The sequence below is a fragment of the Gossypium hirsutum genome, chromosome D04, assembly GCF_007990345.1.
Source record: "Gossypium hirsutum isolate 1008001.06 chromosome D04, Gossypium_hirsutum_v2.1, whole genome shotgun sequence".
NCBI classification, from domain to species: domain Eukaryota; kingdom Viridiplantae; phylum Streptophyta; class Magnoliopsida; order Malvales; family Malvaceae; genus Gossypium; species Gossypium hirsutum.
Window position 1 is genome coordinate 55,587,911 of NC_053440.1, and position 21,416 is coordinate 55,609,326.

Below are 21,416 nucleotides of genomic sequence, written 5' to 3' on the forward strand. Positions count from 1 at the left end.
TTGTCGTACAAGGACAAGTTTTTAATGATAGATAGACAAAATTTTTACAGAAGGACCGGTTTACTCTTTGATCTAACGTTTATAAGCTAATTTACCCATTTTTTGAATAGTAGTACAGTGTACAAATCCCTACATCAGAGACTAACACGGAGTTTGAATCTCTATCCATTGTAGTAATACATTCCTAATAAATTAGCAGTTTAGTATTAAGAACAAGGGTGAGGAGGTTACCAGACCCTGAAATTAACACAATTCCTTGTACGCAGGCTGCAAAAGAAAAAAGAAAGTGTTTTCATATTTTCTCTTTTTCTGTTTAATCTGTCGTTGCTGCAATGGTAAGATGGTATAATGAATATGAAATATTCAAGAGCTTTACCGATAAACTCGAGCATCAATGAGAGAACATCAGGACATCAGCATGTAAGAACCCTGCATCACTGATATAGAGCTTTACCAATAAACTCGAGCATTCAGCTTGGTAAATTGCTATCCATCTGCAGAAATATGAAAACAATAAGGTGCAATTTGGTATTCACTTCACAAGCACAGACAATTTACGGATATTAATCAGCACATCATGACCTACTGCGCATCGTTTGCCCGCATTCCTGACTTCTGAAGGTGGTGAAATTAAAATGAATATTTTGCATGAGTGCACTGCCGAGCAAATCCTTCATGAATGACAAATTAATCCTTGTTTAATCATTAGTAACCTCTAAACTCATCTCCAGACAAATGGGAATTTAACGACCGACTTCACCAGTAATCAAGAAACTCAGTTTTCTCGGTCTGCAAACTTGGTGTGCTTCCTTGACCCCAGCCTTTCTGTACCCGCTTAAGGGTTTTCAAAGCAATTCCACTCCCATCATCTCTGTAAAAGAATATAAAATAGAAGCTATGTCAAGTATACCAGATAGTATACAGAGAACAATATACTACTACACCAATAGAAAAGAACGTGATGGGTTACCAGGCAAAGACATTATTAAAAATATATCACATATAGGAGTCCAGGATACCAAAGGCTTTACTGGCAGTGTCATGACATAACATATGTGATTTTATTAGATAATGGTTCTTTAATACTTTTTTGAGGGAAGACTATAGTTCACTACTGTCTATATTTGGCAATTATCATTTAGCACCAAACAGAATTACTACTTTAGCCATACCTGTGTACTATCGTTTGCCAGTCATCTACACCATACTTCGTTTCCTTTCTATGGATCAATGCCTTTGGTTTTCGAGATATCTTATTTTCCACTCTACCATCTGAAGCCATCTCCAACATCTTCTCTGCAAGTTCATCAGCCTCATGCTTGTTTCCTCTTTTACCCAAGTCATCAACCACAGGCATGAATGATGCAGGGTCAAATTTGTATCCTTTGATAATCAACTTGTGCAAAATACCACTAGCTTCCTCTAACTTCCCATCTTTACAAAGTTTTTCAATGAGATCCTTATAAAGGAAGTTTCCCAGATGAAAAGATCTATCTAATGCAACTTCAAAGATCACTTTAGCTTCTGAAAGTTGCCCACCAGAAAGCAACTCATTGAACATTAAACTATAAAAGGCTTCCTTGTGACCACATATACTAAGACCAATCTCGAATAACTCCTTCGCTACTCCAAAATCACTTGCCTTGCAGAAAGCTTCTATTAACATCCTGAAGGTAGAAATATTAGGATTTATACCCATTTGCAGCATGTCATCCAAGATAGAAGTAGTGTCCTGGATTTTCCCATTTTTGCAAAGAGACTGAATAATGTTATTGTATATGCAAACATTAGGAGTAATCCCTCTTTCTCTCATCTCATCGACAAGTCCATAAATTTCAAATATTTGATTTTTACTTCCTAAGCCAAGTATCAGTGAATTATAAGTCTGTACACTCTTATTACATCCTTTTTTCTCCATGTCCTTGAGAACTCGAAATGCAGATGAAATCTTTCCTTCTTTACAGAAAATATGGATGAAAGTATCAAAAATAACCGCATCGGGTTGCAAGTTTTTACCCATCATCTCTCTGAATTTCTTTTTAGCTTCATCTATCTTTCCTGCTTTGCATAGAGCACTAATTATGATAGAATATGTAACTAAGTCAGGAATACATCTCATGCTACGGCTAACATCATCAACTAGGCCAATAAATGAGTTCCCAAGGTTACCTAGAGCAGCACTTCCATGTGTCCACATCTCATGTGCAATTTCCATAGCTTTGTCCAATTTCCCACTTTTACACAAACCATCAATTACAATATTGCAGGTCACAGTATCCACACCATAGCCTTTTTCATTCATCTTTTGCAATAACTCTTCTGCCTCCAATATTTTACCCTCTTTCCATAGGCTATGCAGCAAAATATTACAGGTATAAGTATTAGGGACATAACCACTTCTCATCATCTCATTTAGAATAGCATTTGCTTCAGATAACTTCCCTTTACGACAGTAGCCGTGCAGTAAAGTGCTATAAGTTACTGTATCAGGGGAAAGACCACTCCTTACAATAAAACCCATCACGATTCTCGCATCAGAAAGCATCCCATTCTTGCATAAACCATCCATCACAATGTTATACGAGTAAATATTAGGTTCTACACCTTTATCTACCATATCTTCAAGTACCAACTGAGCCTCTACTAACTTTGCATTTCTTAGCAACCCCAACAACCAAATATTATAACTATCTAAATTCATCAAATCACCATTTTTCTCCATGGACTCAACCAAGGCCTTTGCTTCCACCAACATCCCTTGCTTACAAAACCCTTCAAGCATTAGATTATAGGTTATAACATTAGGCCGAGGTAGCCCCAATGCTTCATCTATTTGCATATCCCTAAAAATCCTTGATGCTTCAAGAACTTTACCGGCACTACAAAGAGCTGATATTCTAGCATTGAATGTCACAACATCAGGAAACAAACCATCCTCTCTCATTCTTTCCACCAATTTTTCAGCATCACCAGTTTTACCTTCCTTACAAAAACTTGAAATCAATGTATTATACACAACTCTGTTAGGCAAAATCCCAGAACTTCTCATCTCATCCAAAAGCTCCAACCCTTTATTAGCAAGGCCAAACCTACAATACCCACGAACCAAAATCCCAAAACTAAACTCATTCGGCAAGCAACCTTTCTCAGGCATTTTATCAAACAACTCTCGGGCATCCTCCAAATGACCCAAATCACATAACCCACAAATCAAAAGATTAAAAGTATAAGTCTCCGGAGAAACACCAGCTAAGACCATATCTTTATACAGCCAAAGCACACAATCTGAACGTCTTTCTTTAATACAACATCCAAAGAGAACATTGTACAAACAGATGGAAGGCGGGTTTTGTGGGAACATTTTTCTTATAGATTGAAACTGGGAAAATGCTTTATCAAAGAAACCCGATTTGGCCAAGAGATTAACAAGTGAAATGAGGGAAGGAAGGGACTTTTCTTGAGGCTGTGAGGATAAGAGAAGGAGGTGAAGATGATCGATTTCTGGCAGCATTTTGGAACGAATAAGGATACGAGCAATGGTGGGTACTGATGAAAGAAAACAAGGATTGGATGGTGAAGATTGAATGCGCTTGAAGAGTTGCCATGCAAGCTTTGGGTTTTTGGTGTTTTTGAGGAGTGCTTGGGTAAGCTTCGTTGTTCCCATGTAATGGTTTTTCGATCAACTATTGATTGCTAAACAAAGGATGAATCCAAGCCTTTAGAGGGGCAAGCATTGCTGCATCCCGCCTGCTTCCTCAACCCTGTAATCCTTGTCTCCGCTATGCTATCAATATAGCATTTTGAGCTGCTTGTTTGATGATTCAATGCTCGATTGCTAACAGGTGACACCGTTTTGAGCTGATACACCAAAACAAGTCACTTTAGTCCAGTTATAAACAAAGTTAAAGCTCTTCAAAGATAAACTAGAACGGTAAATAAGGTGGGTTTGACCCGGATTGATAATCGGTTCAAATGATTCAAAAGAAAAATAAGTTAGAAAAAAAAATCGGTTTGAATCGGATTTTTAATTCAATTTTATCAATATGTACAAATTTCAAAGGTAATTTGATTTAGCCTTTTTGTTCCAGATTACATCCTACTTATGAATGTTCCCTTCCAAAATGTTAATTTAATTTATTTTTTAATATATTTCTGAATGTATATATACTTAAAAATATCAATTTATTTTTTATATATTAAATTATCTATTTTTAAATATAACTAATATCTGCCAAGCTACTACCTTTTACTTTAAAGGAAAAAGAAAACGCCATTGTTGATCAAAAGGTAACAGCTTGCAATAGTAGAAACAGCATAGATGGAAAAATAATAATAAAAAGATCCGACCTTGATTCTTGATGACTCACAGCCAAGTGATCAAAGGGTACCCCAAACGTGTCATCCCAATCCTCCATTGACTCGACCTGGTTCTGTTCATTTTGGTTATATTCTTTGGTATCATCATCCCACATTCCCAACTTGTTATCCCTAATTCGTGGAATATTATATATTCCTCTACTTCACCTTCATACGCAACAATAACAGAAGCAAAAAAGAAAAGGGTTCTTTGCTCACTAAGTTTTATTCTTTTATCATTTCATTTGATCGCCAAAAAAAGAAAAGCTTAATCCAAATTGTAGAGGAAAAAAAAAGGGTGCACCATGGATCATGCAGCTGATGCTCATAGAACTGATTTGATGACCATCACTCGCCATGTCCTTAATGAACAAACCAAGTACCCTGAATCTCGTGGTGATTTCACCATCTTGCTCAATCATATTGTTCTTGGCTGTAAATTCGTTTGCTCTTCTGTTAGCAAGGTTCTTACTTCTTACACTTACCTTTTCTCAATGATCATTCCTTCAAATGTATGTATTTGACCCCAAAATCCTTTTTTTGTTGTGTGTGTGTGTGTGCGCGCATTTATAGGCGGGTCTTGCCAAACTATTTGGACTTGCTGGAGAAACCAATATCCAGGTATGGTTTAAATTGTTTAAAAAGCTTTAAAATCCCATTTTAATGGCTTCCTTATTGATCTATATTGTATTATAAAATTTGGGTTTATTTTGTTTTTGTTTTTCAATGTTTCAGGGTGAAGAACAAAAGAAATTGGATGTGCTTTCTAATGAAGTTTTTGTTAAGGCTTTGATTAGCAGTGGAAGAACAGTAAATAATGCCTGAAAACCATTTGTTTAAATGCTTGATTGAATAAAAATTAGTGCTTGATTTTTATGTATTAAACATTTTTATGTAGTGCCTCCTGGTTTCTGAGGAAGATGAAGAAGCTATATTTGTGGATCAATCAAAGCGTGGAAAGTATATATTAAAATCCGACATGAATATGTTCAATTCTTTTTTGAAAATTTTCTATATACTTGAAAGATCATATTCATTCACTATATTTATCCATGTATGAACTCTAGGCTAACTTATCATGCCAAAATTTTGTGGTGTTTTATTCAGATACATTGTTGTTTTTGATCCATTGGATGGATCCTCAAACATTGATTGTGGTGTTTCCATAGGAACTGTATGGCCTCCTTATACACCCCTCTCAAGCTTGTATCCTAAAAGTCTTTGTACTAAGTTTGACTACATTTTGCCCCTCTACTAAAAAAAAGGGCAAATTAGTCCTTATACAAAATCAAAGAGCAAACCGGCTCATGTTTTTCAGTAAAAGGGATAAAATGCAATCTAACCCTTAGTACAGGGTCTCCATAATACTTTTACCTTCTTTTGCTTAATGAAACTGGTTTATGAATGGTAACATGCATGTTTTCCCTCTTGTAATTTAGATATTTGGGATTTATATGGTGAAACATAAAGACAATCCCACCATTGATGATGTATTACAACCCGGAAATAATCTCATAGCAGCCGGTTATTGTATGTACGGAAGCTCCTGCACGGTTAGAAAACAGTCTCTCATCACCATTTATCAGCATTTGTAGAAACTTAAATCGGTTTTGCTTTTTGATGATTGAAGCCTAAAGGAAGTGTTGTTTTCTTTTGATTTTGCAGTTAGTGCTAAGTACTGGGAGCGGCGTTAACGGTTTCACTCTCGATCCATCTCTAGGGGAGTTCATATTAACTCATCCCGATATCAAGGTATTAATACTTACTCCATTGATCAAGTTGTCATGATGTTATAGTTACATTACCTGTTTGCTTTGGAGCAGATACCTAAGAAAGGAAAGATTTATTCAGTAAATGAAGGAAATGCCAAAAATTGGGATGAACCAACTCGAAAGTTTGTCGAAAAATGCAAGTTCCCTACAGATGGTTCACCCCCAAAGTCCCTTAGATACATTGGAAGGTATTTACTATTAGCTACGCTATTTGAACTCAAATACGAGCATCAGATATGATCATATTCTTATATTATATCCGGATACTGGTCAAATACGAGTGCTAGACCTGGAAAAAATACTAACAAGTTGCTTTCAACTAATGACATTACACTTTTGCAGCATGGTTGCAGATGTTCACCGAACATTGCTTTATGGTGGTATCTTTTTATATCCTGCAGATAAGAAAAGTCCTAATGGGAAGCTACGGTAAAGTATTGTTTCAAAAGCTTCATTTTTTAATTACAACTTTATACGAATAAATCGAGCTTTCGTGTTTCGAATATAGTGTTCTTTATGAAGTTTTCCCTATGTCATACCTAATGGAACAAGCTGGAGGTCAAGCTTTTACTGGAAAGCAAAGGGTAATGTGATATCAACTCACTATTCTTTGTTCTCATGTCTACATACATATATTTACATATGTTGTTGATCTTTGATGGAGTTGCAGGCCCTCGATTTAGTTCCGGGGAAGATACATGAACGATCTCCGGTTTTCCTTGGTAGCTATGATGACGTTGAAGAAATTAAAGCACTCTATGCTGCTGCTGGTGCTGCAAAATAGGAAGAAGAAAATGCTGCATAAACTTGTAGACTTTATATCAGTCTTTTTAAGCTTTTTAACATGTGGTCCCTTAAGAGTACTAATAATTTAATCCCTGTAATATTGAAAAATCAAATAAGACCAAATTGAAATAAAATAAATATTTATTATTTAAAAAATATCGTTTTATATTTAAAAATGTTAATAAATAGCAAACAAATAAACTAACTACATAATATTTCTCTGTATGAGACCATAACTCGAGTGGGCAATAGAAGAAAGTATTAGCACCTCTCTTGGTATCTCCTCAAAAGTCTTCAATCTTTAGTTTGTTACCAAAACCATTTTAGCCAAGCAGTCAGTAGTTTTGTTATATTCTCTAGGAAGATGTTTAATGATCCAAGATCTTACGTTTCCCAACAGGTGATGAATACGTTTAATGAGGGCAGACTTGTCGGAGAAGAATCCTGAATAGCTTTGACTGCCTTCACATTATCAGATTGAATTTCCACGCCATCATAGCTCCTATTTTGGATGAGGGTCAGACCATCAAGTATACTCCATAATTTAGCATCAAAGATTGAACATTTGCCCAAGTTTCTGTTGTACCCCAGAATCCACTCTCCATTTCCATTCCTTATGACCCCGAAAAAATATAATTTTCAAGATATTTTTATACAACAAATATTAACTTTTACAATTTAGACTTTAACTAAATTGATTCATTTAATAATAAATGGACTAAACTAATTCATTCCCTATTATACAAGGACCTTCCATGTATTTTAACCCTCGTATTTGTAGCCCAAACCATATACAGGTGTGGCATGATTTAACCGGGTCGGACCTGACCCAACGATGCCAAATTGGACGCATGTAGTAGCACAACTGCAAATTCGCAAAAAACAAATTAGAAAAATGGAGTTTTGGACTTTGGAGCCAAACTATAAAACTTTCTTTGTTAAGAAAAAAAAAAAAAAACCAAACCTTTATGAATATGACGAAATGGGTTTTTACTTTTGTGCCAGATAAGTCTCTTTTTTAGCTAACATTATTGCTTTAGAACTTGCTTTTTTGCATTTGAAAATAATCCCAAAAAAAATGAATGAAATCGAGGGTTATATTTGATTTCTACAATGTTGAATGCAATTTAGGTGTTTAATTGTTTTCAGATTTTCTGAATCTTTGTGCTTGATGTCACTTTAATTGCTGTATCCACTCAAAAGGTTCTGCTTTTAATTTACCATCTATATTAGCAGAATTTCCTTTTCTGGTTTTAAAAGGTTTAAAAAGCTTGAAATTTTCTTTTTGTTTGGTAAACTATGGAGGGAAATCCAGTATCAGATGATAGTTTGATTCAAGATGATGACTCATTTCAGGTTCATGAAGGGTTAAACCCACAATTTTACCAATTTCAAGATGTTATGAAAGAAATTGGAAAATCTTGTGATGATAATTGGAATAATTTTGATGAAGAAGGTGGTGGTGGTGGTTGTGATGGATGTTATGATGGTGGTTGCAAGGGGAAAGGCGAGTTCTTGTGGCGGCGAGTGAAATGGACGGTGTAAATGGTTAAGCTGTTGATCAATGCTGTTTGTTATATCGACGAAGATGCGTCTTCTGATTGTCAAGGTGGTGTTAAGAGAAAACTGTCTATGTCGCATAAGATAGGGAAATGGAGATGTGTTTCGAAACTTATGGTCAAAGGAGGTTATCGTGTATCGCCTCAACAATGCGAGGACAAGTTCAATGATTTGAATAAAAGATACAAGAGACTCAATGGTGTGCTTGGCAAAGGTACTTCTTGCAAGGTTGTGGAGAAGCCGGAGCTTTTGGATGTAATGGACGTATCCGATAAGGTAAAAGAGGAAGTGAAGAAGATTTTGAGTTCGAGGAATTTGTTTTACGAGGAGATGTGTTTTTACCATACCGGGAATAGATTGTATCTTCCTCAAGATCCCAAGTTGCAATGCTCCTTGCAGTCGAGGCAATACAATGGGGATGATGAGTTCAAGAAAGAACTGCACGATGCTGAACCGGATGATGTGTTTTGTAAGGGAAACGACGTGAGTTTGAACGGTATGGAGTATGGCAAAAGCAGTGCCTATAGATTGCAAGAGCAATGGATGGCATTCCGTTTACTCGAGCTGCAAAAGCAGAAGTTACAAATTCAGGTCCAAAAGCTTGAGCTCGAAAAGAAACGGTTTAAGTGGCGAAGGACAAATTGGAACCAGGACAAGGATTTAGATAAGATGAGGCTGGAAAATGAATGCATGAAGCTTGCAAATGAGCGATTGGCATTCGAGTTAGGAACAAGGAAATGAGTAGTTTCTGAAACTGAGTACGTGTTGTGATTCGGGTACTTCTTGGAATTGTATTTTAAGTTTAGTGTAACGAAAGACTTACTAGGTTTGTTTATGGTTGTCAATATCGTCACCTCATGTTTTCTTAAACAATACGTTATGGTATTTTGTTTCATCTGTTTTCAGGCTATTGTTACAAATTTCGAACATAAACCTGTTGTGAGCTGTGTTTTCTGTGTTACCTGTATGTTTTGTAAGCATTAATGAACCGACAAGTGGCACTTAGATATTGTGTTTATGTTAAAACCGAAGCTACATGTGCCGAAGTTGCCTTTCGGCCGTTTCAGTTTTATCGTCCGTTTTCACTAATTTCCAAGCATTCACATTGCACCAACTGCACTTTAAATCTGAATTATTATCTGTTGTTGCTGTTTCCACATCGCAGTTTTGTAAAGACAGAGCGAAAGGTCAGATGGAGGAAATGGCCGTTTTTGCTCCATGCAACAGATAAGTCCCATTTGGCTATTTGAGTTTGTTATATACATTTTCTTTCTTGTTCATAAATTTATGATTTGGCTCTCGTTTGGATCTACTTTCGTGAAATCAAGTGTTGTTTCTTCCAATCAGTCTTAGAAATTAGACGGACTTTGGCTGTAAAGTATTGCTTTGCTTAAGCTTTTACTGATAAATCTCCTGGTAGTTACTGCTATCCATGGAAAGAAAATCATTCCGTGGGACTTCTTTAGCTCGGTGCTAAACCGAGAATGACATTTAACTGCTTATATCTGTTATTGTGCTCCAATGGCATCTAGATACTAACTAAGCACCCTGATTGTATCCCGACAAGCTTATTTTTGCTTGGAAACAATGGAAGGTAAACCATCAGCAGGTGGTAACATGCTGCAGGAATGGGAATACGGTTGTCTAGGCCTACAAGGATCGATACAGCCTCAAAACGAACAACAGCCATGCATGTCCAAACTTCCTTCTGCTTTCGGTTCAGTTGAAAATGAGAGACGGGAAATCACTGTTATCGAGGATGATGTGACAAATTATGCCAAACAATGCATGCTCGAGCACAATGAAGCTGGTAAGAATGAGGACGGGCCACCATGGCAACGCATGAAATGGACCGGAAAAATGGTGAAGCTTTTGATTACTATTCTTTCTTACATCGGAGAGGATCCTTCCACCGATTGTGCCGGTAATCAGATAAAAGTTTCTTCTCTTTTGAGGAAACTCGGGAAATGGAAGTGTGTTTCGAAGGTGATGCTCGAACGAGGTTACATCGTCTCTCCACAACAATGTGAGGACAAGTTTAATAATTTGAACAAAACATATAGGAGATTAAATGATTTACTAGGGAGAGGCACTTCTTGCAAGGTTGTTGAGAACCCGAAGCTTTTGGATATAATAAACGTATCGGAGAAAGGGAAAGAAGATGTACGAAAACTTTTGATGTCAAAACATTTGTTTTTCGAAGAGATGTGCTCGTATCATAATGGCAATCGAATGTATCTACCTCATGATCCTGATTTGTTGCAGTCTTTGTTGTTTATTCTAAAGAACGAAGATGATTACGAGCTACTTGACTCGAACCAACCCACGCCTGATAAAAAAGCTGGTGTTACAGCTAAGGATAATGAGGATTTTGCGGAGTTCTCAGCAAAGTGGTTAGAGCTGATTAGCGAAAACGGTATTGCCCCATCGTGTTCTAACCAAACTTTAAATGCTCAAGGTGATGCAACCGAGTACAATGGGGCGAATTCCGGGTTTTCTGCGGAGATCTCAACACTGTGGTTCAAGCCAATGAATGATAACGAAGTCGTAGGTCCCACGAGTTCTTTGAAACCGTCATGTTTCAACCAAATTCCGGACACTGAAGACAATGAAGCAGATGGATCACAATGGATGACACGCCAGGCATATCAACTAGAGAAGCGAAAGCTACGGCTGAAGTCCAAGGTGTTCGATTTAGAGAAACAGCGGTTGAAGTGGAGGCGTCGAAGCTGGAAACAGGACATGGAACTGGAAAAGATGAGACTGGTAAACAAGTGTTTGAAACATGGAAATGAATACATTGCATTGCAACTTAAGGGTAAAAAGATTGGATCTTGAAAGGGTTTTAAGTATATCAAAGTTGGTTCTTCTTTTTTTTTTTTTTTTTTATCAATGGCTGCCTTTTGTAATAGTTTCAAACATTATCTATTGTTTTTTTATTATGATAATGTATAAAATCACCTCTTGTATCTTCGGATATGCATGTCATCAATTTCCATTGCCATGGATTCAGGTTTTTGGTTTATCAACTTTCCATATACTATTGATTTTATTCTAAAAATTGACAAAATTGTATATTTGTTATCATTATAAATTTATAAGATTTTGATCTAAATCTTGGTAAAAATACCGTTGAGGCCCTTATATTAGAAGTTAGTTGCATTTTGTTCTTTTTACTTAAAAATAGATAAATTAGTTCTTGTATGTTAGATCGAAGAACAAACCGGTCTTTTCGGTTAAAAATTCCATCCATTTCTACCTAGTGTGGTTGAACCAAGAATGTTTTATAAAACTCTTCGACCCCCGAACTTGGAGTATCTTACTTTCACACAATTCACAGGGTTCAACAAGCAATCAATATTTTATGATCAAAGGTGTAGTACTATTTGTAGCAATGGTCCTTATATATAGTATTAACAATTGAAATATGGTCGGAAGAAAAAAATCTCTATTTGACAAGACTTCTTCCTATACCTATGAATTCCGTTGGACTCAGAAATAATAAAAGAATCTTTTGGGTCTTCCAATATCAATAAGTTGATAGTTTCGCTCCTGTATATTCCAAAAGGAAAAAAGATCTTTGAGAACTATTTTTTGGATCCGAGAGAGAGTACTTGGGTTCTCCCAATAACTATACATGATGTGCCACGTGCACCTTATGCTGACATACAATAATCAATTTTTAATAGTAAAAAATGGATCTAAATTTTTAACATAGAGACCCATTTGCTCTTTCTTCTAACTTATAGGGACTAATTTGTTCATTTTTTAGTAGAGAGAACAAAATAATTTAGTTAATGTTTTAAATTATTATAAACTAAAATATTTGAATTAATAAAATGTTTAATAAATAATTAGTATATTAAAAATAACATTGACATATTAATAATATTAAAAATGTTTTAGTAAATAATAAATTACATAGTATTTAACAATTCATAACAAAATAGTAAATTATTAATAAGACCATAATTATTATGTATTTCATCTTTAAAATGTCAAAATTTGCATAAATTATTAATAAAAGTTTATACATTTACAAATTTCATCATTACTCTAAGTTTAAAATTATATCAATTTTTCGTTTAACTAAAAAAAATATTAGATCATTAAAACAAGATTGTATACCCTTTTGAAATAAAGTTATTAGTTCAAATATTTTTGATAATTAACAATTAATAAAAAAATATAAAATCAAATATTGATTGTAAATTTCATAATTACAAATGTTAATAATAGTAAGATAATAATGCATCATAATTAATATTAGTAGTAAATAATTGATTAATTTTTTATCATTAAACAATTGATTAATTAGTAGTATATGATTGATAATATAACACCTTTAAGTAAACCCCACGTCGGCAAAGCACGTGAGAGATCTGAGTTGTATAAAGAGATAACAACACTTAAGTGATAAGAGACTTTTTGAAGTGTATGGGCACTCTCGTGAGGGCCATGTGTGCCCAAAATAAATAGTATTTTATCAGATCAGGTATTGGATATGACATTTATTGGTATCAAAATCACTCACCGTACCTCTTGAGTAAAGTGATAAGAGGCTTTTTGGGGGTTATGAGTGCTCTAAAAAATTTCAAAGTATCTAATCATTCATATTCCGTAGGCCATTAAGAATAAATGTTGTCATGAGTTTTAAAGTTACTTTATGTGTAAAGTGAAAATCGAACCCTTGACCAATAATCCAGGTAGAAAAAATCTTTACCATCTCATTTAACTTCCGCGTTTAAATTTAATTTATTTTTAAGCCATCAAGTAAATTATATGAAAAGAAAAATGTAAAAAGTAACTTATTTTTCAATGATTCCAAGATAAAAATAGATTGTGAATTTGGCAACCAATGGCTTTCCTTAACTCATTCTACACCACTCAAAGAACCCAAAACCAAATCTTATAAAAGCCCCTCAATGTAACCCTAGTCATCCTCATCACAATAAACTCCATTTCCCTCCATTTTGGCTTCCTCCATTATCTTCTTCTTCTTCTTTCAACCTTTCTTCTGCATATATATATATAAAAAAATCCCAAGAAAGAGAAAGGTAAAAGATCAAGAAATAGATAATGGGTGCTTGTGCTACTAAACCAAAGGTTTTGAAAGATGAAAACTCACCGGCCACCGTCCCCGCACCAGAACCGGTCAAGGAAGAATCCGTTCAGCCGGTTGAAACAAAAGACGAACCGGTGGTCGTGATGGAAGCTGATGAAACCAAGCCGAATTCTCTTGGTTCATTGCTTGATAATGTAACATATTAACACTCTAATATATCATACATGAAAGGCTTCCCATTAACATACATTTTTTTTTGTACAGGAAGAAAAGAGCAATGAAACTAAGGTGGAGGCAATAACTGTTGAAGAACCAAAGATTAAAGAAGAAGCCGCCATTGTTGAGGCGCCAAAGAAAGTGGAAGAAGCCATTGTTGAGGCTCCAAAGGAGGCCCCAAAGAAAGCAGATGTCATTGTTGAGGCAAAAACAATGGTTGAAGCTGAAAAGCAAAAGAAAAAGGAAGAAGAAGAAGAAGGAGATGAGGTTATTGTTTTGGCTGAAAAGAAAAGTGAAGAAACTAAGAAAGAAGAACCCATTGTAAAAGAAGTGAAAACTGAGGCACCCATTGTTTGATCATAGGGAAATGTAAGGGAAAGTTTATATATATATATATGTATGTGAGAACTAAGGAGAAAGAAGAAAAACAGGAGGAGGAAGAAGCAAAGGAAACTAGCAACATATGTAATCATAAACTCATAATATTTTATGTTGTTTGATTTTATGTTTCTTCGGGAAATAGAGGGAAAATGTGTTTATTTTTTAATTTTTTTTAACTTAATTTATTTTTTTAGATTACTTAAAATTAAATATCTTTTATTAAAGAATTAATAAAAACACATTGAAAATAATATGAAAACAAAATAAGCAAAACAATTGAATTTGAAAATGTTTAAATCTAAATAACTAATAAAAATAAAAAAAATCATAAGCAAAAATTGAAAATGAATTTTTTTTTGAAATTAACAACTAAAATTTAAGAAAAAAAAAGAAAAGAAAAAAACATTTAGCAACAAAAAATTAAAAATTAATAAATTTAACAGTTATAGCTATGTGAGACCTAAAAGTTTAAAAATTTAAAAGTTCAAGTACTAAAAATGATAAAATTAAAGTATAGAGATTAAATCTATAACTTTTTCAAAGTACAGGGACTAATTGCAGAAATCTTATAAAAAATCATATATGTATATATAGGGATTAGGGAGGAATCCAGTTACACTGGTTTTACACCCTTCCGTAACTTTTTATGCGATTACTATATTAATAAGCTAAATTGTCTATCATATATATCGATCTAAAATATTGTATATATTAAAATGCATTTAACGGTTGAAAGTTATTTACATCAATTGAATAGTTAAAAATTTTTAATTTATATCATATTTAATCTACATAAATGAAATATAATATTAAATTATTAAAATATCAATTATATAAAAACCACTTAAATTTTACATCGTGGATCCTCCTATTCTATATTTATTTCTATAAGTATTCTTGCAAATAAGGAAATTTTGCTTAGTTGGTATAATTTTTATTGTGCCAAGTGTACATGCTTTAATATATATACTTTAATATGGAAAATTTTAAATTTTATTAACTTTAATTAAAACAATCCTAAATGTTAATTTTTTAAAATTTATAAAAATTTTAATTAATTTTAATTATATATATTATAAATTTTACAATTTATTTTATGAATAACCAAGTAAATTCTAAATACTATTTTATATATTATATTGTATACTTTTTACATTTACACCATTGTTGTAATTCTATTAATCAAAATTCAATTAGCTTTCATCTTCGATCTTTGATATTAACTATCACATTAACTTAGATCTAAAATATGTTCTTCGAGAGGTATTGATCCACTATATCAATTATCGAATTGTCAGTTAAAACTTACTAGCCAAATTTAAAAAAAAAAACTTAACAACCCAGTGACTTAAATGAAAACTTTCGAATAGTTTAATGATCATTTTGTAACTTTTTAAAGTTAAATGTCCGAAACGTAAACTTGCCGATAGTTTAGTGACATTGGGTGTAGTTTGCCCTATATATTTATAATAAAATATCACATTTACTAATTAAAAAATATTTTCTACATTATTTGAAAAAATATATATTACCATTTATTTTTGCATGAGAATCCCCAAGAGAGAACAGAAATATACTGGATTTCTGTTTAGTTTATCTGATCAGTCCATTCACAACTCCTACGCCTAAGACCCGTTCTACTTTTGGATTCTTTGGAGGTTAGAGAAAATCACTATCTTTTTTTATTTTAATTTATTTAATTTAATTTTTCTTCAAAAAATTAATGATTATTAAATCATTAAATAACAATAATTATCTGTTATAATTTACATTTGGAAGAAAAGAGAAAAGGATTTATACACATTCCTGGGTTTTTAATTTTTCAATTTTGGGTTCTCCTTTAGCAAAGGATTAAACGGAGAAAACAAGAAAAAACCAACAAAGATTTCTGGGTTTTTTTTCTTTGTTTGGTTTTCATATTATTGAGGTTTTATACATAAAATGAGTCGAATTGCGAATATTTTTCATAGTATAAAGCCGCCATTGTTAATGGTATTGGTACAGATCATATTTGCTGGTGTTAATGTAATGTATAAGTTGGCTGCAGATGATGGGATGAGTTTAAGGCTTATTGTGGTTTATAGATTCATGTTCGCCACTGTTATCATGGTTCCGCTTGCTCTTATTTTTGAAAGGTTAAAGCTTAATCTTTTTTGTTTTCGTTGTTCTTTTATCAGTTGTTTTTTTTATTTGTCTTTTTTTTTTTACAGGAAGAGCTTGGAGAAAATTAATAAAAAAGTACTGCTTCAAGCGTTTCTTTGTGGATTATTTGGGTATGTTTAACTTAAATTTATATGTTTATATATGTATATATACAAAAAAACCTGTTTGTTTTAAGCTAATTGTAAAGGTATTTAACAGAGGATCATTGGGTCAAAACTTGTACCTGCAAAGCTTGGTGCATACATCTGCAACATTTGTTGCGGCCATGATCAACCTTGCTCCAGCCTTTACTTTTATTTTGGCCATTTGTTTCAAGTACACTTCTTAACCCTTTGTTGATTTTTATTTTTTGTGCCCGTTGGATACTTCAATGGGTGTGGTATTGGGTTCCTAGTGTTTATGTTGGATTTTAGCTCTAGTTTCTGTTGAGAGTTTTAGTGGATTCAGTGACTCTGCTAAGAGCTCGAGGAGTTGACAGGCAGCAGGAGCACCCTCACCCACTAAGGGCGTTGGTGAGTGAAAATTTGTGGACCACCGTTACCTCCTCGAACTCTCAATAGAATCACAAAACCCAGAGATAAAATCGAATATAAATGTGGAACCTAATTCCAATTGTCTCTAAATTTTTACCATTTTTTACATGTATTGAAACGAAGTTAATTATGATAACAGGATGGAGAAACTGGCAATAAGAACAAATGCAGGGAAAGCCAAAGTGTGTGGGACATTAATAGGAATAGGTGGAGCAATGGTATTCACATTTTACAAAGGTATAGACATAAACATCTGGTCAACAAATGTAAACCTTTTAAAGCATCATCATCAACAAGTAGGTCCTCGACATTCATATCATGGCACTGGTCACTTCATTATCGGTGCTTTTTTCGGTCTTTTGAGTTGCATTTCTTTCTCTTTGTGGTTGATCAATCAGGTAAAACTTGGGTTCTTTTCCTTTTACTATTCCAGCAATTTCACTCTACTTACATGGTCTTTTTTTGTACTTAATTTGTGAACTTTGTTAGGCTAAAATGAGTGTGGGGTTCCCTTACTTGTATTCAAGCACTGCTTTGATGTGTTTGATGGGATCAATACAAGGAGCTTTGTACGCAGTTTGTACTGTGAGGGATTGGAATCAATGGAAGCTTGGGTGGAATGTTAGGCTTTTAGCTGTTGCTTTTGTGGTATGTCAATGGCTACATGTTGGGTTTTTCTTTTGGGGGGAAATTGAACATGTTGACATTGTTTTTTTGGTTATGTTGCAGGGAATTATGGGATCTGCTTTGTTGGTGTTTTTGGTATCATGGGCTGTTAGGTTGAAGGGACCATTGTATGCAGCTATATTCAATCCATTGGGGCTTGTGTTTGTTGCTATTGTGGGATCTTTGTTACTCGATGAAAAGCTGCATTTAGGAAGGTATATTATGTCATATTTGCTTTACTATTTTATGATATTCTTATAGCACTAACATAGTAATTATAATATTGATATAGATACAATGGTGGCAAAATGAGACCGAATCTCTAAACATAAAAACTTGAACTTCAAAAGATTTAATATACTAAATTTGAAAGAAAAAGAACTCAAGCTTACAACAAATTTAATAAGAAAAAGAAAACTCCACATTAGTATTGAAACTTCGACAATAAAAAAAATTTTACGCTTAAAAGAAACTTAAAATCAAAATCTAACTTGAGATTAGCTCGGATTTGAATTGAATTTAAAACAGTTCAAATCTGAATCTAATCTCTAAAACATTTAGAACTTGCAAAACTCAATTCAAACTTGAAAATATGACTTAAAAAATCCGAAGGTATTATTGAATATAACAATTAGAACTTGAAACTCAAATAAAAAACTCTAAACTTAAAAGCTCAAAATAAAAAAAATACCCTAAGATTGACTCAAATCCGAGTTGAATTCAAAGAAATTCAAACCTAAAAATTTAAACTAGAAAAGGGTTCAACTCAAATATATCTTAAGATTGACTTGAACTCCAGCTAAATTCAAGACAGTTTGAACTTGAAAAGAACTGAACTATCAAAAAAACTTAAATCCGAAAACACCCGAACCTAAAACTATTAGATCCCAAAATTACACGATCTAAACCCGAATTAAGCTTACATAAGAGTTACACCCAAACTTTGAACTTAAAAAACTCAAACTCGAAAACCTCCAAAATCCTAAAACAACTAAAACCCAAAATTACATGATCTAAACCTGAATCAAGTTGTTATCTTTATACCTGCAAACAACATTCACACTCAAACTTTGAACTACAAAAAAACTCAAAACTCGAAAATACTTGAACTTGAAACAATTAAAACCCAAAATTAAATTATCTAAACCCGAATCAAATTCTACCTTTATAATTACCCAACACTAACACTCAAACTCTCAACTATAAAAACATTCAAACCAGAAAACACCCAAATTTAAAACAACTAAATCCCAAAATTACATGATATAAACCCGAATCAAATTACTATATTTATACCTACACAACACTCACATCCAAACTCGAGCAACTTAGCTGCAAATGGTGTTTTAGTTTCTAATTCTTTCTCTTTTTTCTTGGGAAATCAACAGTATCATAGGGGGATTAATGATAGTATGTGGAGTATATGTGGTGCTATGGGGCAAAGCCAAAGAGATGAAGCAAAAAACACAGTTAGTACCGGTACCAACAGTTGATGAAGAATCAAATGAAATAGAAGAAGATAAACAAAGTGAAAATAAAGAAACTGATGAAGAACAAGAGCATGAAGGAACTGAAACTCCACCTGTAATAATTTTAGCTTAAAATTTTGTCTTTTTTTCCCCTCGAAACTAGAAAAAAAAAAGAAATTTGGCCATAATTAGCAGCAACTTACAGTTTACTGCCAGATATATTTGTTGCACAAGACAATGTTTTGAAAGCTCATCTTTGGTGATTTATTACCTGTAATTCAAAGGCCAATTTGTACACCTGATATTAGATCATTTATTATATATTATTATAGCTATGTGGCAGCAATATATAGCTAGCAATTTATATGTTGTTTTTATGAGTAGAATTTATCCAATGAAAGGGCTTTCTCTTTGGGGTGTGTGCATGAACATATGAGAGCTTGCCATAATCATCATCTCATCTCTTAAAATGCTTTTGATGGTTGAATTTAGCATATATTTTAATTTAATATAATTATTTAAAAATTGTTATTATATTATGTGTAAATGGTGGATTTATTTATTTATTGGTAAAAATATTTAATATCTATGAGCAAATTGATTCTTCTTAAAAAAATTAGAACAATTTAATCTTTCAATTTTGGAAATAAACAACTAATTAAGGACAATTAATCATGGTTTTCCGTTAATTATATATAATTTTGATTGGTATAATAATAAATTTAGTGCTTAATATTTATATATATTTTGTGTTGTTAGACAGAATATGTAAATGTTACGAGTTAAATTTGTTAAATCAAGACCAAATTGATAGAATATGTAAATGTTTGTGGGTTAAATTTGTTAAACAATACCAATTTGACACAATGTGTAAAATTTTGAGGACTAAATTTATTATTATACCAATAGAATATAGGGTAAACTACCTAGTTGGTCACTTAACTTTTAGGGGGCTTTTATTTTGGGCCTTCGCAATTTTGTCACTCAACCATAAGATGCTTTAATTTTAATTACCCAAATTATTAAATCTCTAATAGCAGTTAACTATACAAACTAAATTATGTTCTCACTTTCATTTTGGTCACAAAAAAAATATTTTTTTAAAGTATTGATTGTGATAAAAAAACTAAGGATTAAGTAAAAAAAAGGGTAGAAACTAATATAACAACCCAATTTTGGGCCTAGTCGGAATAGTAGTTTTGGGACCCCAAATCCGATGTAATAAAATTTATTTTATTATATTTTTATAGTCTACAATTTCACGGAATGATTTTGTGAAAATCTCGTTTGAAAATTTCGACGTTTGGGCACTCTATTTAGTCAAAAGGACTAAATCGCGTAAAGTGCTAAAGTTGTGTTCTATTAGCTAAATGTGTTAATTAGCTATAGAACTTAAAATTTGAGGTCCTTATTGAGTAATTAGACCATTAAAAGAGAAATTGGATGCACATGGAGTGTAATTATGATGTTGGATGGGTTAGGTTGGTATTAGGGTTTTTTACCAAATTATTATAAAAAATAAAAAATACCAAAATATTATATTTTTTATTTACCAAAATAAAATAAATAAATAAAAAGGGACAGGACTGAATGGTGGCACCAATGGTGCCATTCTCATTGGCAGCACAGGACTAAAATGTAATGATCTAAAGTTTTAAGGACCTGATGTGAAAATTTACCATTTTAAATTTTGAAAGTGAATTGTTGCCGCTGTGCGTATGGGGCTCACTTAAAGTTGAAATGTGGCTAATTGCCTTCTAAGCCCTCCTTATTTATTATTTTCTTTTTATTCCCCTTCAACTCACTTTTTTATTTAATAAACAAGCCATCAACTTTTTTTTGTAGTTAAATAAGCTCTTAATCTATGATTTTAACTCATAAAATACCTTTATTTTATTATTAAAGTAAATATATTTTATGTTTATGTGAATTTTATGAGAAAATTTATTAAATAAAAAAATTTACTAAATTTGATGAGAATAGTTTATAATTATAATTTATTTTTCTATTTGGGTTACATTTATGGGTGATCAGTTTTATTATTATTTTTGATTTTTCAATAAAGCGTGCCTGGTATTTCTATTATTTTTTTAATTAAATCTAATATTAGTTAAGTGATAATTAAGATACTTAGAATTCTAATTAAGTAATAACTCTACTTTACTTTAATAAAAGTAGCATTCAAATTTTTTAACTAATAACAATAAATTATAATTATAATTATCACAATTTTTTTTGTCTTTTTTCCTATATTTTATGCTTAGAGTTCTATTTAAAAAATAATTTTATTTTAAAATTAGCACAATTTTTTTAATAATAATTGCAGTTTAAATTATAATTATTTTGAAATATATAATTCTCACAACTTCTATTAAATTATAATTATTTTTAAATTTATAAAGAGTATTTATATATAAAAAATATTTTTATTTAATTAAAAAACTTGAAT

The 21,416-nt window shown here is 32.6% G+C and overlaps 6 protein-coding genes across 9 annotated transcripts; 5 read left to right on the top strand and 1 right to left on the bottom strand.

Moving 5' to 3' along the window:
• Window positions 1-4,214, bottom strand: LOC107898529 (pentatricopeptide repeat-containing protein At2g17140). Of its 3 annotated transcripts, none has more exons than XM_041091002.1 (5): window positions 1,173-4,214; window positions 761-871; window positions 587-671; window positions 377-494; window positions 1-267 (listed from the first exon to the last, which is right to left on the bottom strand). In XM_041091002.1, the coding sequence occupies exons 1-4, from the start codon at window positions 3,662-3,664 to the stop codon at window positions 471-473; spliced, it is 2,712 nt and encodes a 903-aa protein (XP_040946936.1). In that variant the 5' UTR covers window positions 3,665-4,214; the 3' UTR covers window positions 1-267; window positions 377-470. The 3 variants fall into 3 exon arrangements, with proteins under 3 accessions (XP_040946936.1, XP_040946937.1, XP_040946935.1); XM_041091003.1 differs by having other exon boundaries at window positions 583-671; XM_041091001.1 differs by having other exon boundaries at window positions 377-671.
• Window positions 4,215-4,324: 110 nt separating this feature from the next.
• On the top strand, window positions 4,325-7,061 carry LOC107898531 (fructose-1,6-bisphosphatase, cytosolic). The gene is made up of 11 exons (XM_016824015.2): window positions 4,325-4,820; window positions 4,930-4,977; window positions 5,092-5,166; window positions 5,255-5,316; window positions 5,464-5,530; window positions 5,796-5,909; window positions 6,022-6,108; window positions 6,180-6,316; window positions 6,471-6,557; window positions 6,637-6,712; window positions 6,799-7,061. The coding sequence occupies exons 1-11, from the start codon at window positions 4,662-4,664 to the stop codon at window positions 6,910-6,912; spliced, it is 1,026 nt and encodes a 341-aa protein (XP_016679504.1). The 5' UTR covers window positions 4,325-4,661; the 3' UTR covers window positions 6,913-7,061.
• Window positions 7,062-8,459: 1,398 nt separating this feature from the next.
• LOC107898533 (uncharacterized) lies at window positions 8,460-9,479 on the top strand. The gene has a single exon (XM_016824017.2). It carries the CDS (start codon window positions 8,460-8,462, stop codon window positions 9,213-9,215), a length of 756 nt encoding a protein of 251 aa, XP_016679506.2. The 3' UTR covers window positions 9,216-9,479.
• On the top strand, window positions 9,095-11,443 carry LOC107898530 (uncharacterized). The gene is made up of 2 exons (XM_016824014.2): window positions 9,095-9,232; window positions 9,640-11,443. Exon 2 carries the CDS (start codon window positions 10,062-10,064, stop codon window positions 11,310-11,312), a length of 1,251 nt encoding a protein of 416 aa, XP_016679503.2. The 5' UTR covers window positions 9,095-9,232; window positions 9,640-10,061; the 3' UTR covers window positions 11,313-11,443.
• Window positions 11,444-13,339: 1,896 nt separating this feature from the next.
• LOC107898532 (FK506-binding protein 4) lies at window positions 13,340-14,302 on the top strand. Its single transcript, XM_016824016.2, has 2 exons — window positions 13,340-13,733; window positions 13,804-14,302. Exons 1-2 carry the CDS (start codon window positions 13,554-13,556, stop codon window positions 14,110-14,112), a joined length of 489 nt encoding a protein of 162 aa, XP_016679505.1. The 5' UTR covers window positions 13,340-13,553; the 3' UTR covers window positions 14,113-14,302.
• A 1,406-nt stretch (window positions 14,303-15,708) lies between these two features.
• LOC107898312 (WAT1-related protein At1g25270) lies at window positions 15,709-19,302 on the top strand. Of its 2 annotated transcripts, XM_041091004.1 has the most exons (8): window positions 15,709-15,794; window positions 16,184-16,271; window positions 16,347-16,409; window positions 16,498-16,614; window positions 16,972-17,230; window positions 17,322-17,480; window positions 17,562-17,713; window positions 18,887-19,302. In XM_041091004.1, exons 2-8 carry the CDS (start codon window positions 16,192-16,194, stop codon window positions 19,098-19,100), a joined length of 1,044 nt encoding a protein of 347 aa, XP_040946938.1. In that variant the 5' UTR covers window positions 15,709-15,794; window positions 16,184-16,191; the 3' UTR covers window positions 19,101-19,302. The 2 variants fall into 2 exon arrangements, with proteins under 2 accessions (XP_040946938.1, XP_016679318.1); XM_016823829.2 differs by lacking the exon at window positions 15,709-15,794 and having other exon boundaries at window positions 15,901-16,271.
• Window positions 19,303-21,416: the final 2,114 nt, after the last annotated feature.

Bases quoted from the DNA above. Each gene is read 5' to 3' on its own strand.
- LOC107898529 (XM_041091001.1), bottom strand. From the start codon at position 3,664: ATGGGAACAACGAAGCTTACCCAAGCACTCCTCAAAAACACCAAAAAC. The intron at 872-1,172 runs GTATGGCTAAAG...ATTCTTTTACAG, and splicing joins TGGCAAACGATAGTACACAG to AGATGATGGGAGTGGAATTG. The intron at 672-760 runs GTGAAGTCGGTC...TCATTCATGAAG, and splicing joins ACTGAGTTTCTTGATTACTG to GATTTGCTCGGCAGTGCACT.
- LOC107898531 (XM_016824015.2), top strand. From the start codon at position 4,662: ATGGATCATGCAGCTGATGCTCATAGAACTGATTTGATGACCATCACT. The intron at 5,317-5,463 runs GTATATATTAAA...TGTTTTATTCAG, and splicing joins GATCAATCAAAGCGTGGAAA to ATACATTGTTGTTTTTGATC. The intron at 6,109-6,179 runs GTATTAATACTT...GCTTTGGAGCAG, and splicing joins TAACTCATCCCGATATCAAG to ATACCTAAGAAAGGAAAGAT.
- LOC107898533 (XM_016824017.2), top strand. From the start codon at position 8,460: ATGGTTAAGCTGTTGATCAATGCTGTTTGTTATATCGACGAAGATGCG.
- LOC107898530 (XM_016824014.2), top strand. From the start codon at position 10,062: ATGGAAGGTAAACCATCAGCAGGTGGTAACATGCTGCAGGAATGGGAA.
- LOC107898532 (XM_016824016.2), top strand. From the start codon at position 13,554: ATGGGTGCTTGTGCTACTAAACCAAAGGTTTTGAAAGATGAAAACTCA. The intron at 13,734-13,803 runs GTAACATATTAA...TTTTTTGTACAG, and splicing joins TTGGTTCATTGCTTGATAAT to GAAGAAAAGAGCAATGAAAC.
- LOC107898312 (XM_016823829.2), top strand. From the start codon at position 16,078: ATGAGTCGAATTGCGAATATTTTTCATAGTATAAAGCCGCCATTGTTA. The intron at 16,410-16,497 runs GTATGTTTAACT...GGTATTTAACAG, and splicing joins TTTCTTTGTGGATTATTTGG to AGGATCATTGGGTCAAAACT. The intron at 17,481-17,561 runs GTATGTCAATGG...GTTATGTTGCAG, and splicing joins TTTTAGCTGTTGCTTTTGTG to GGAATTATGGGATCTGCTTT.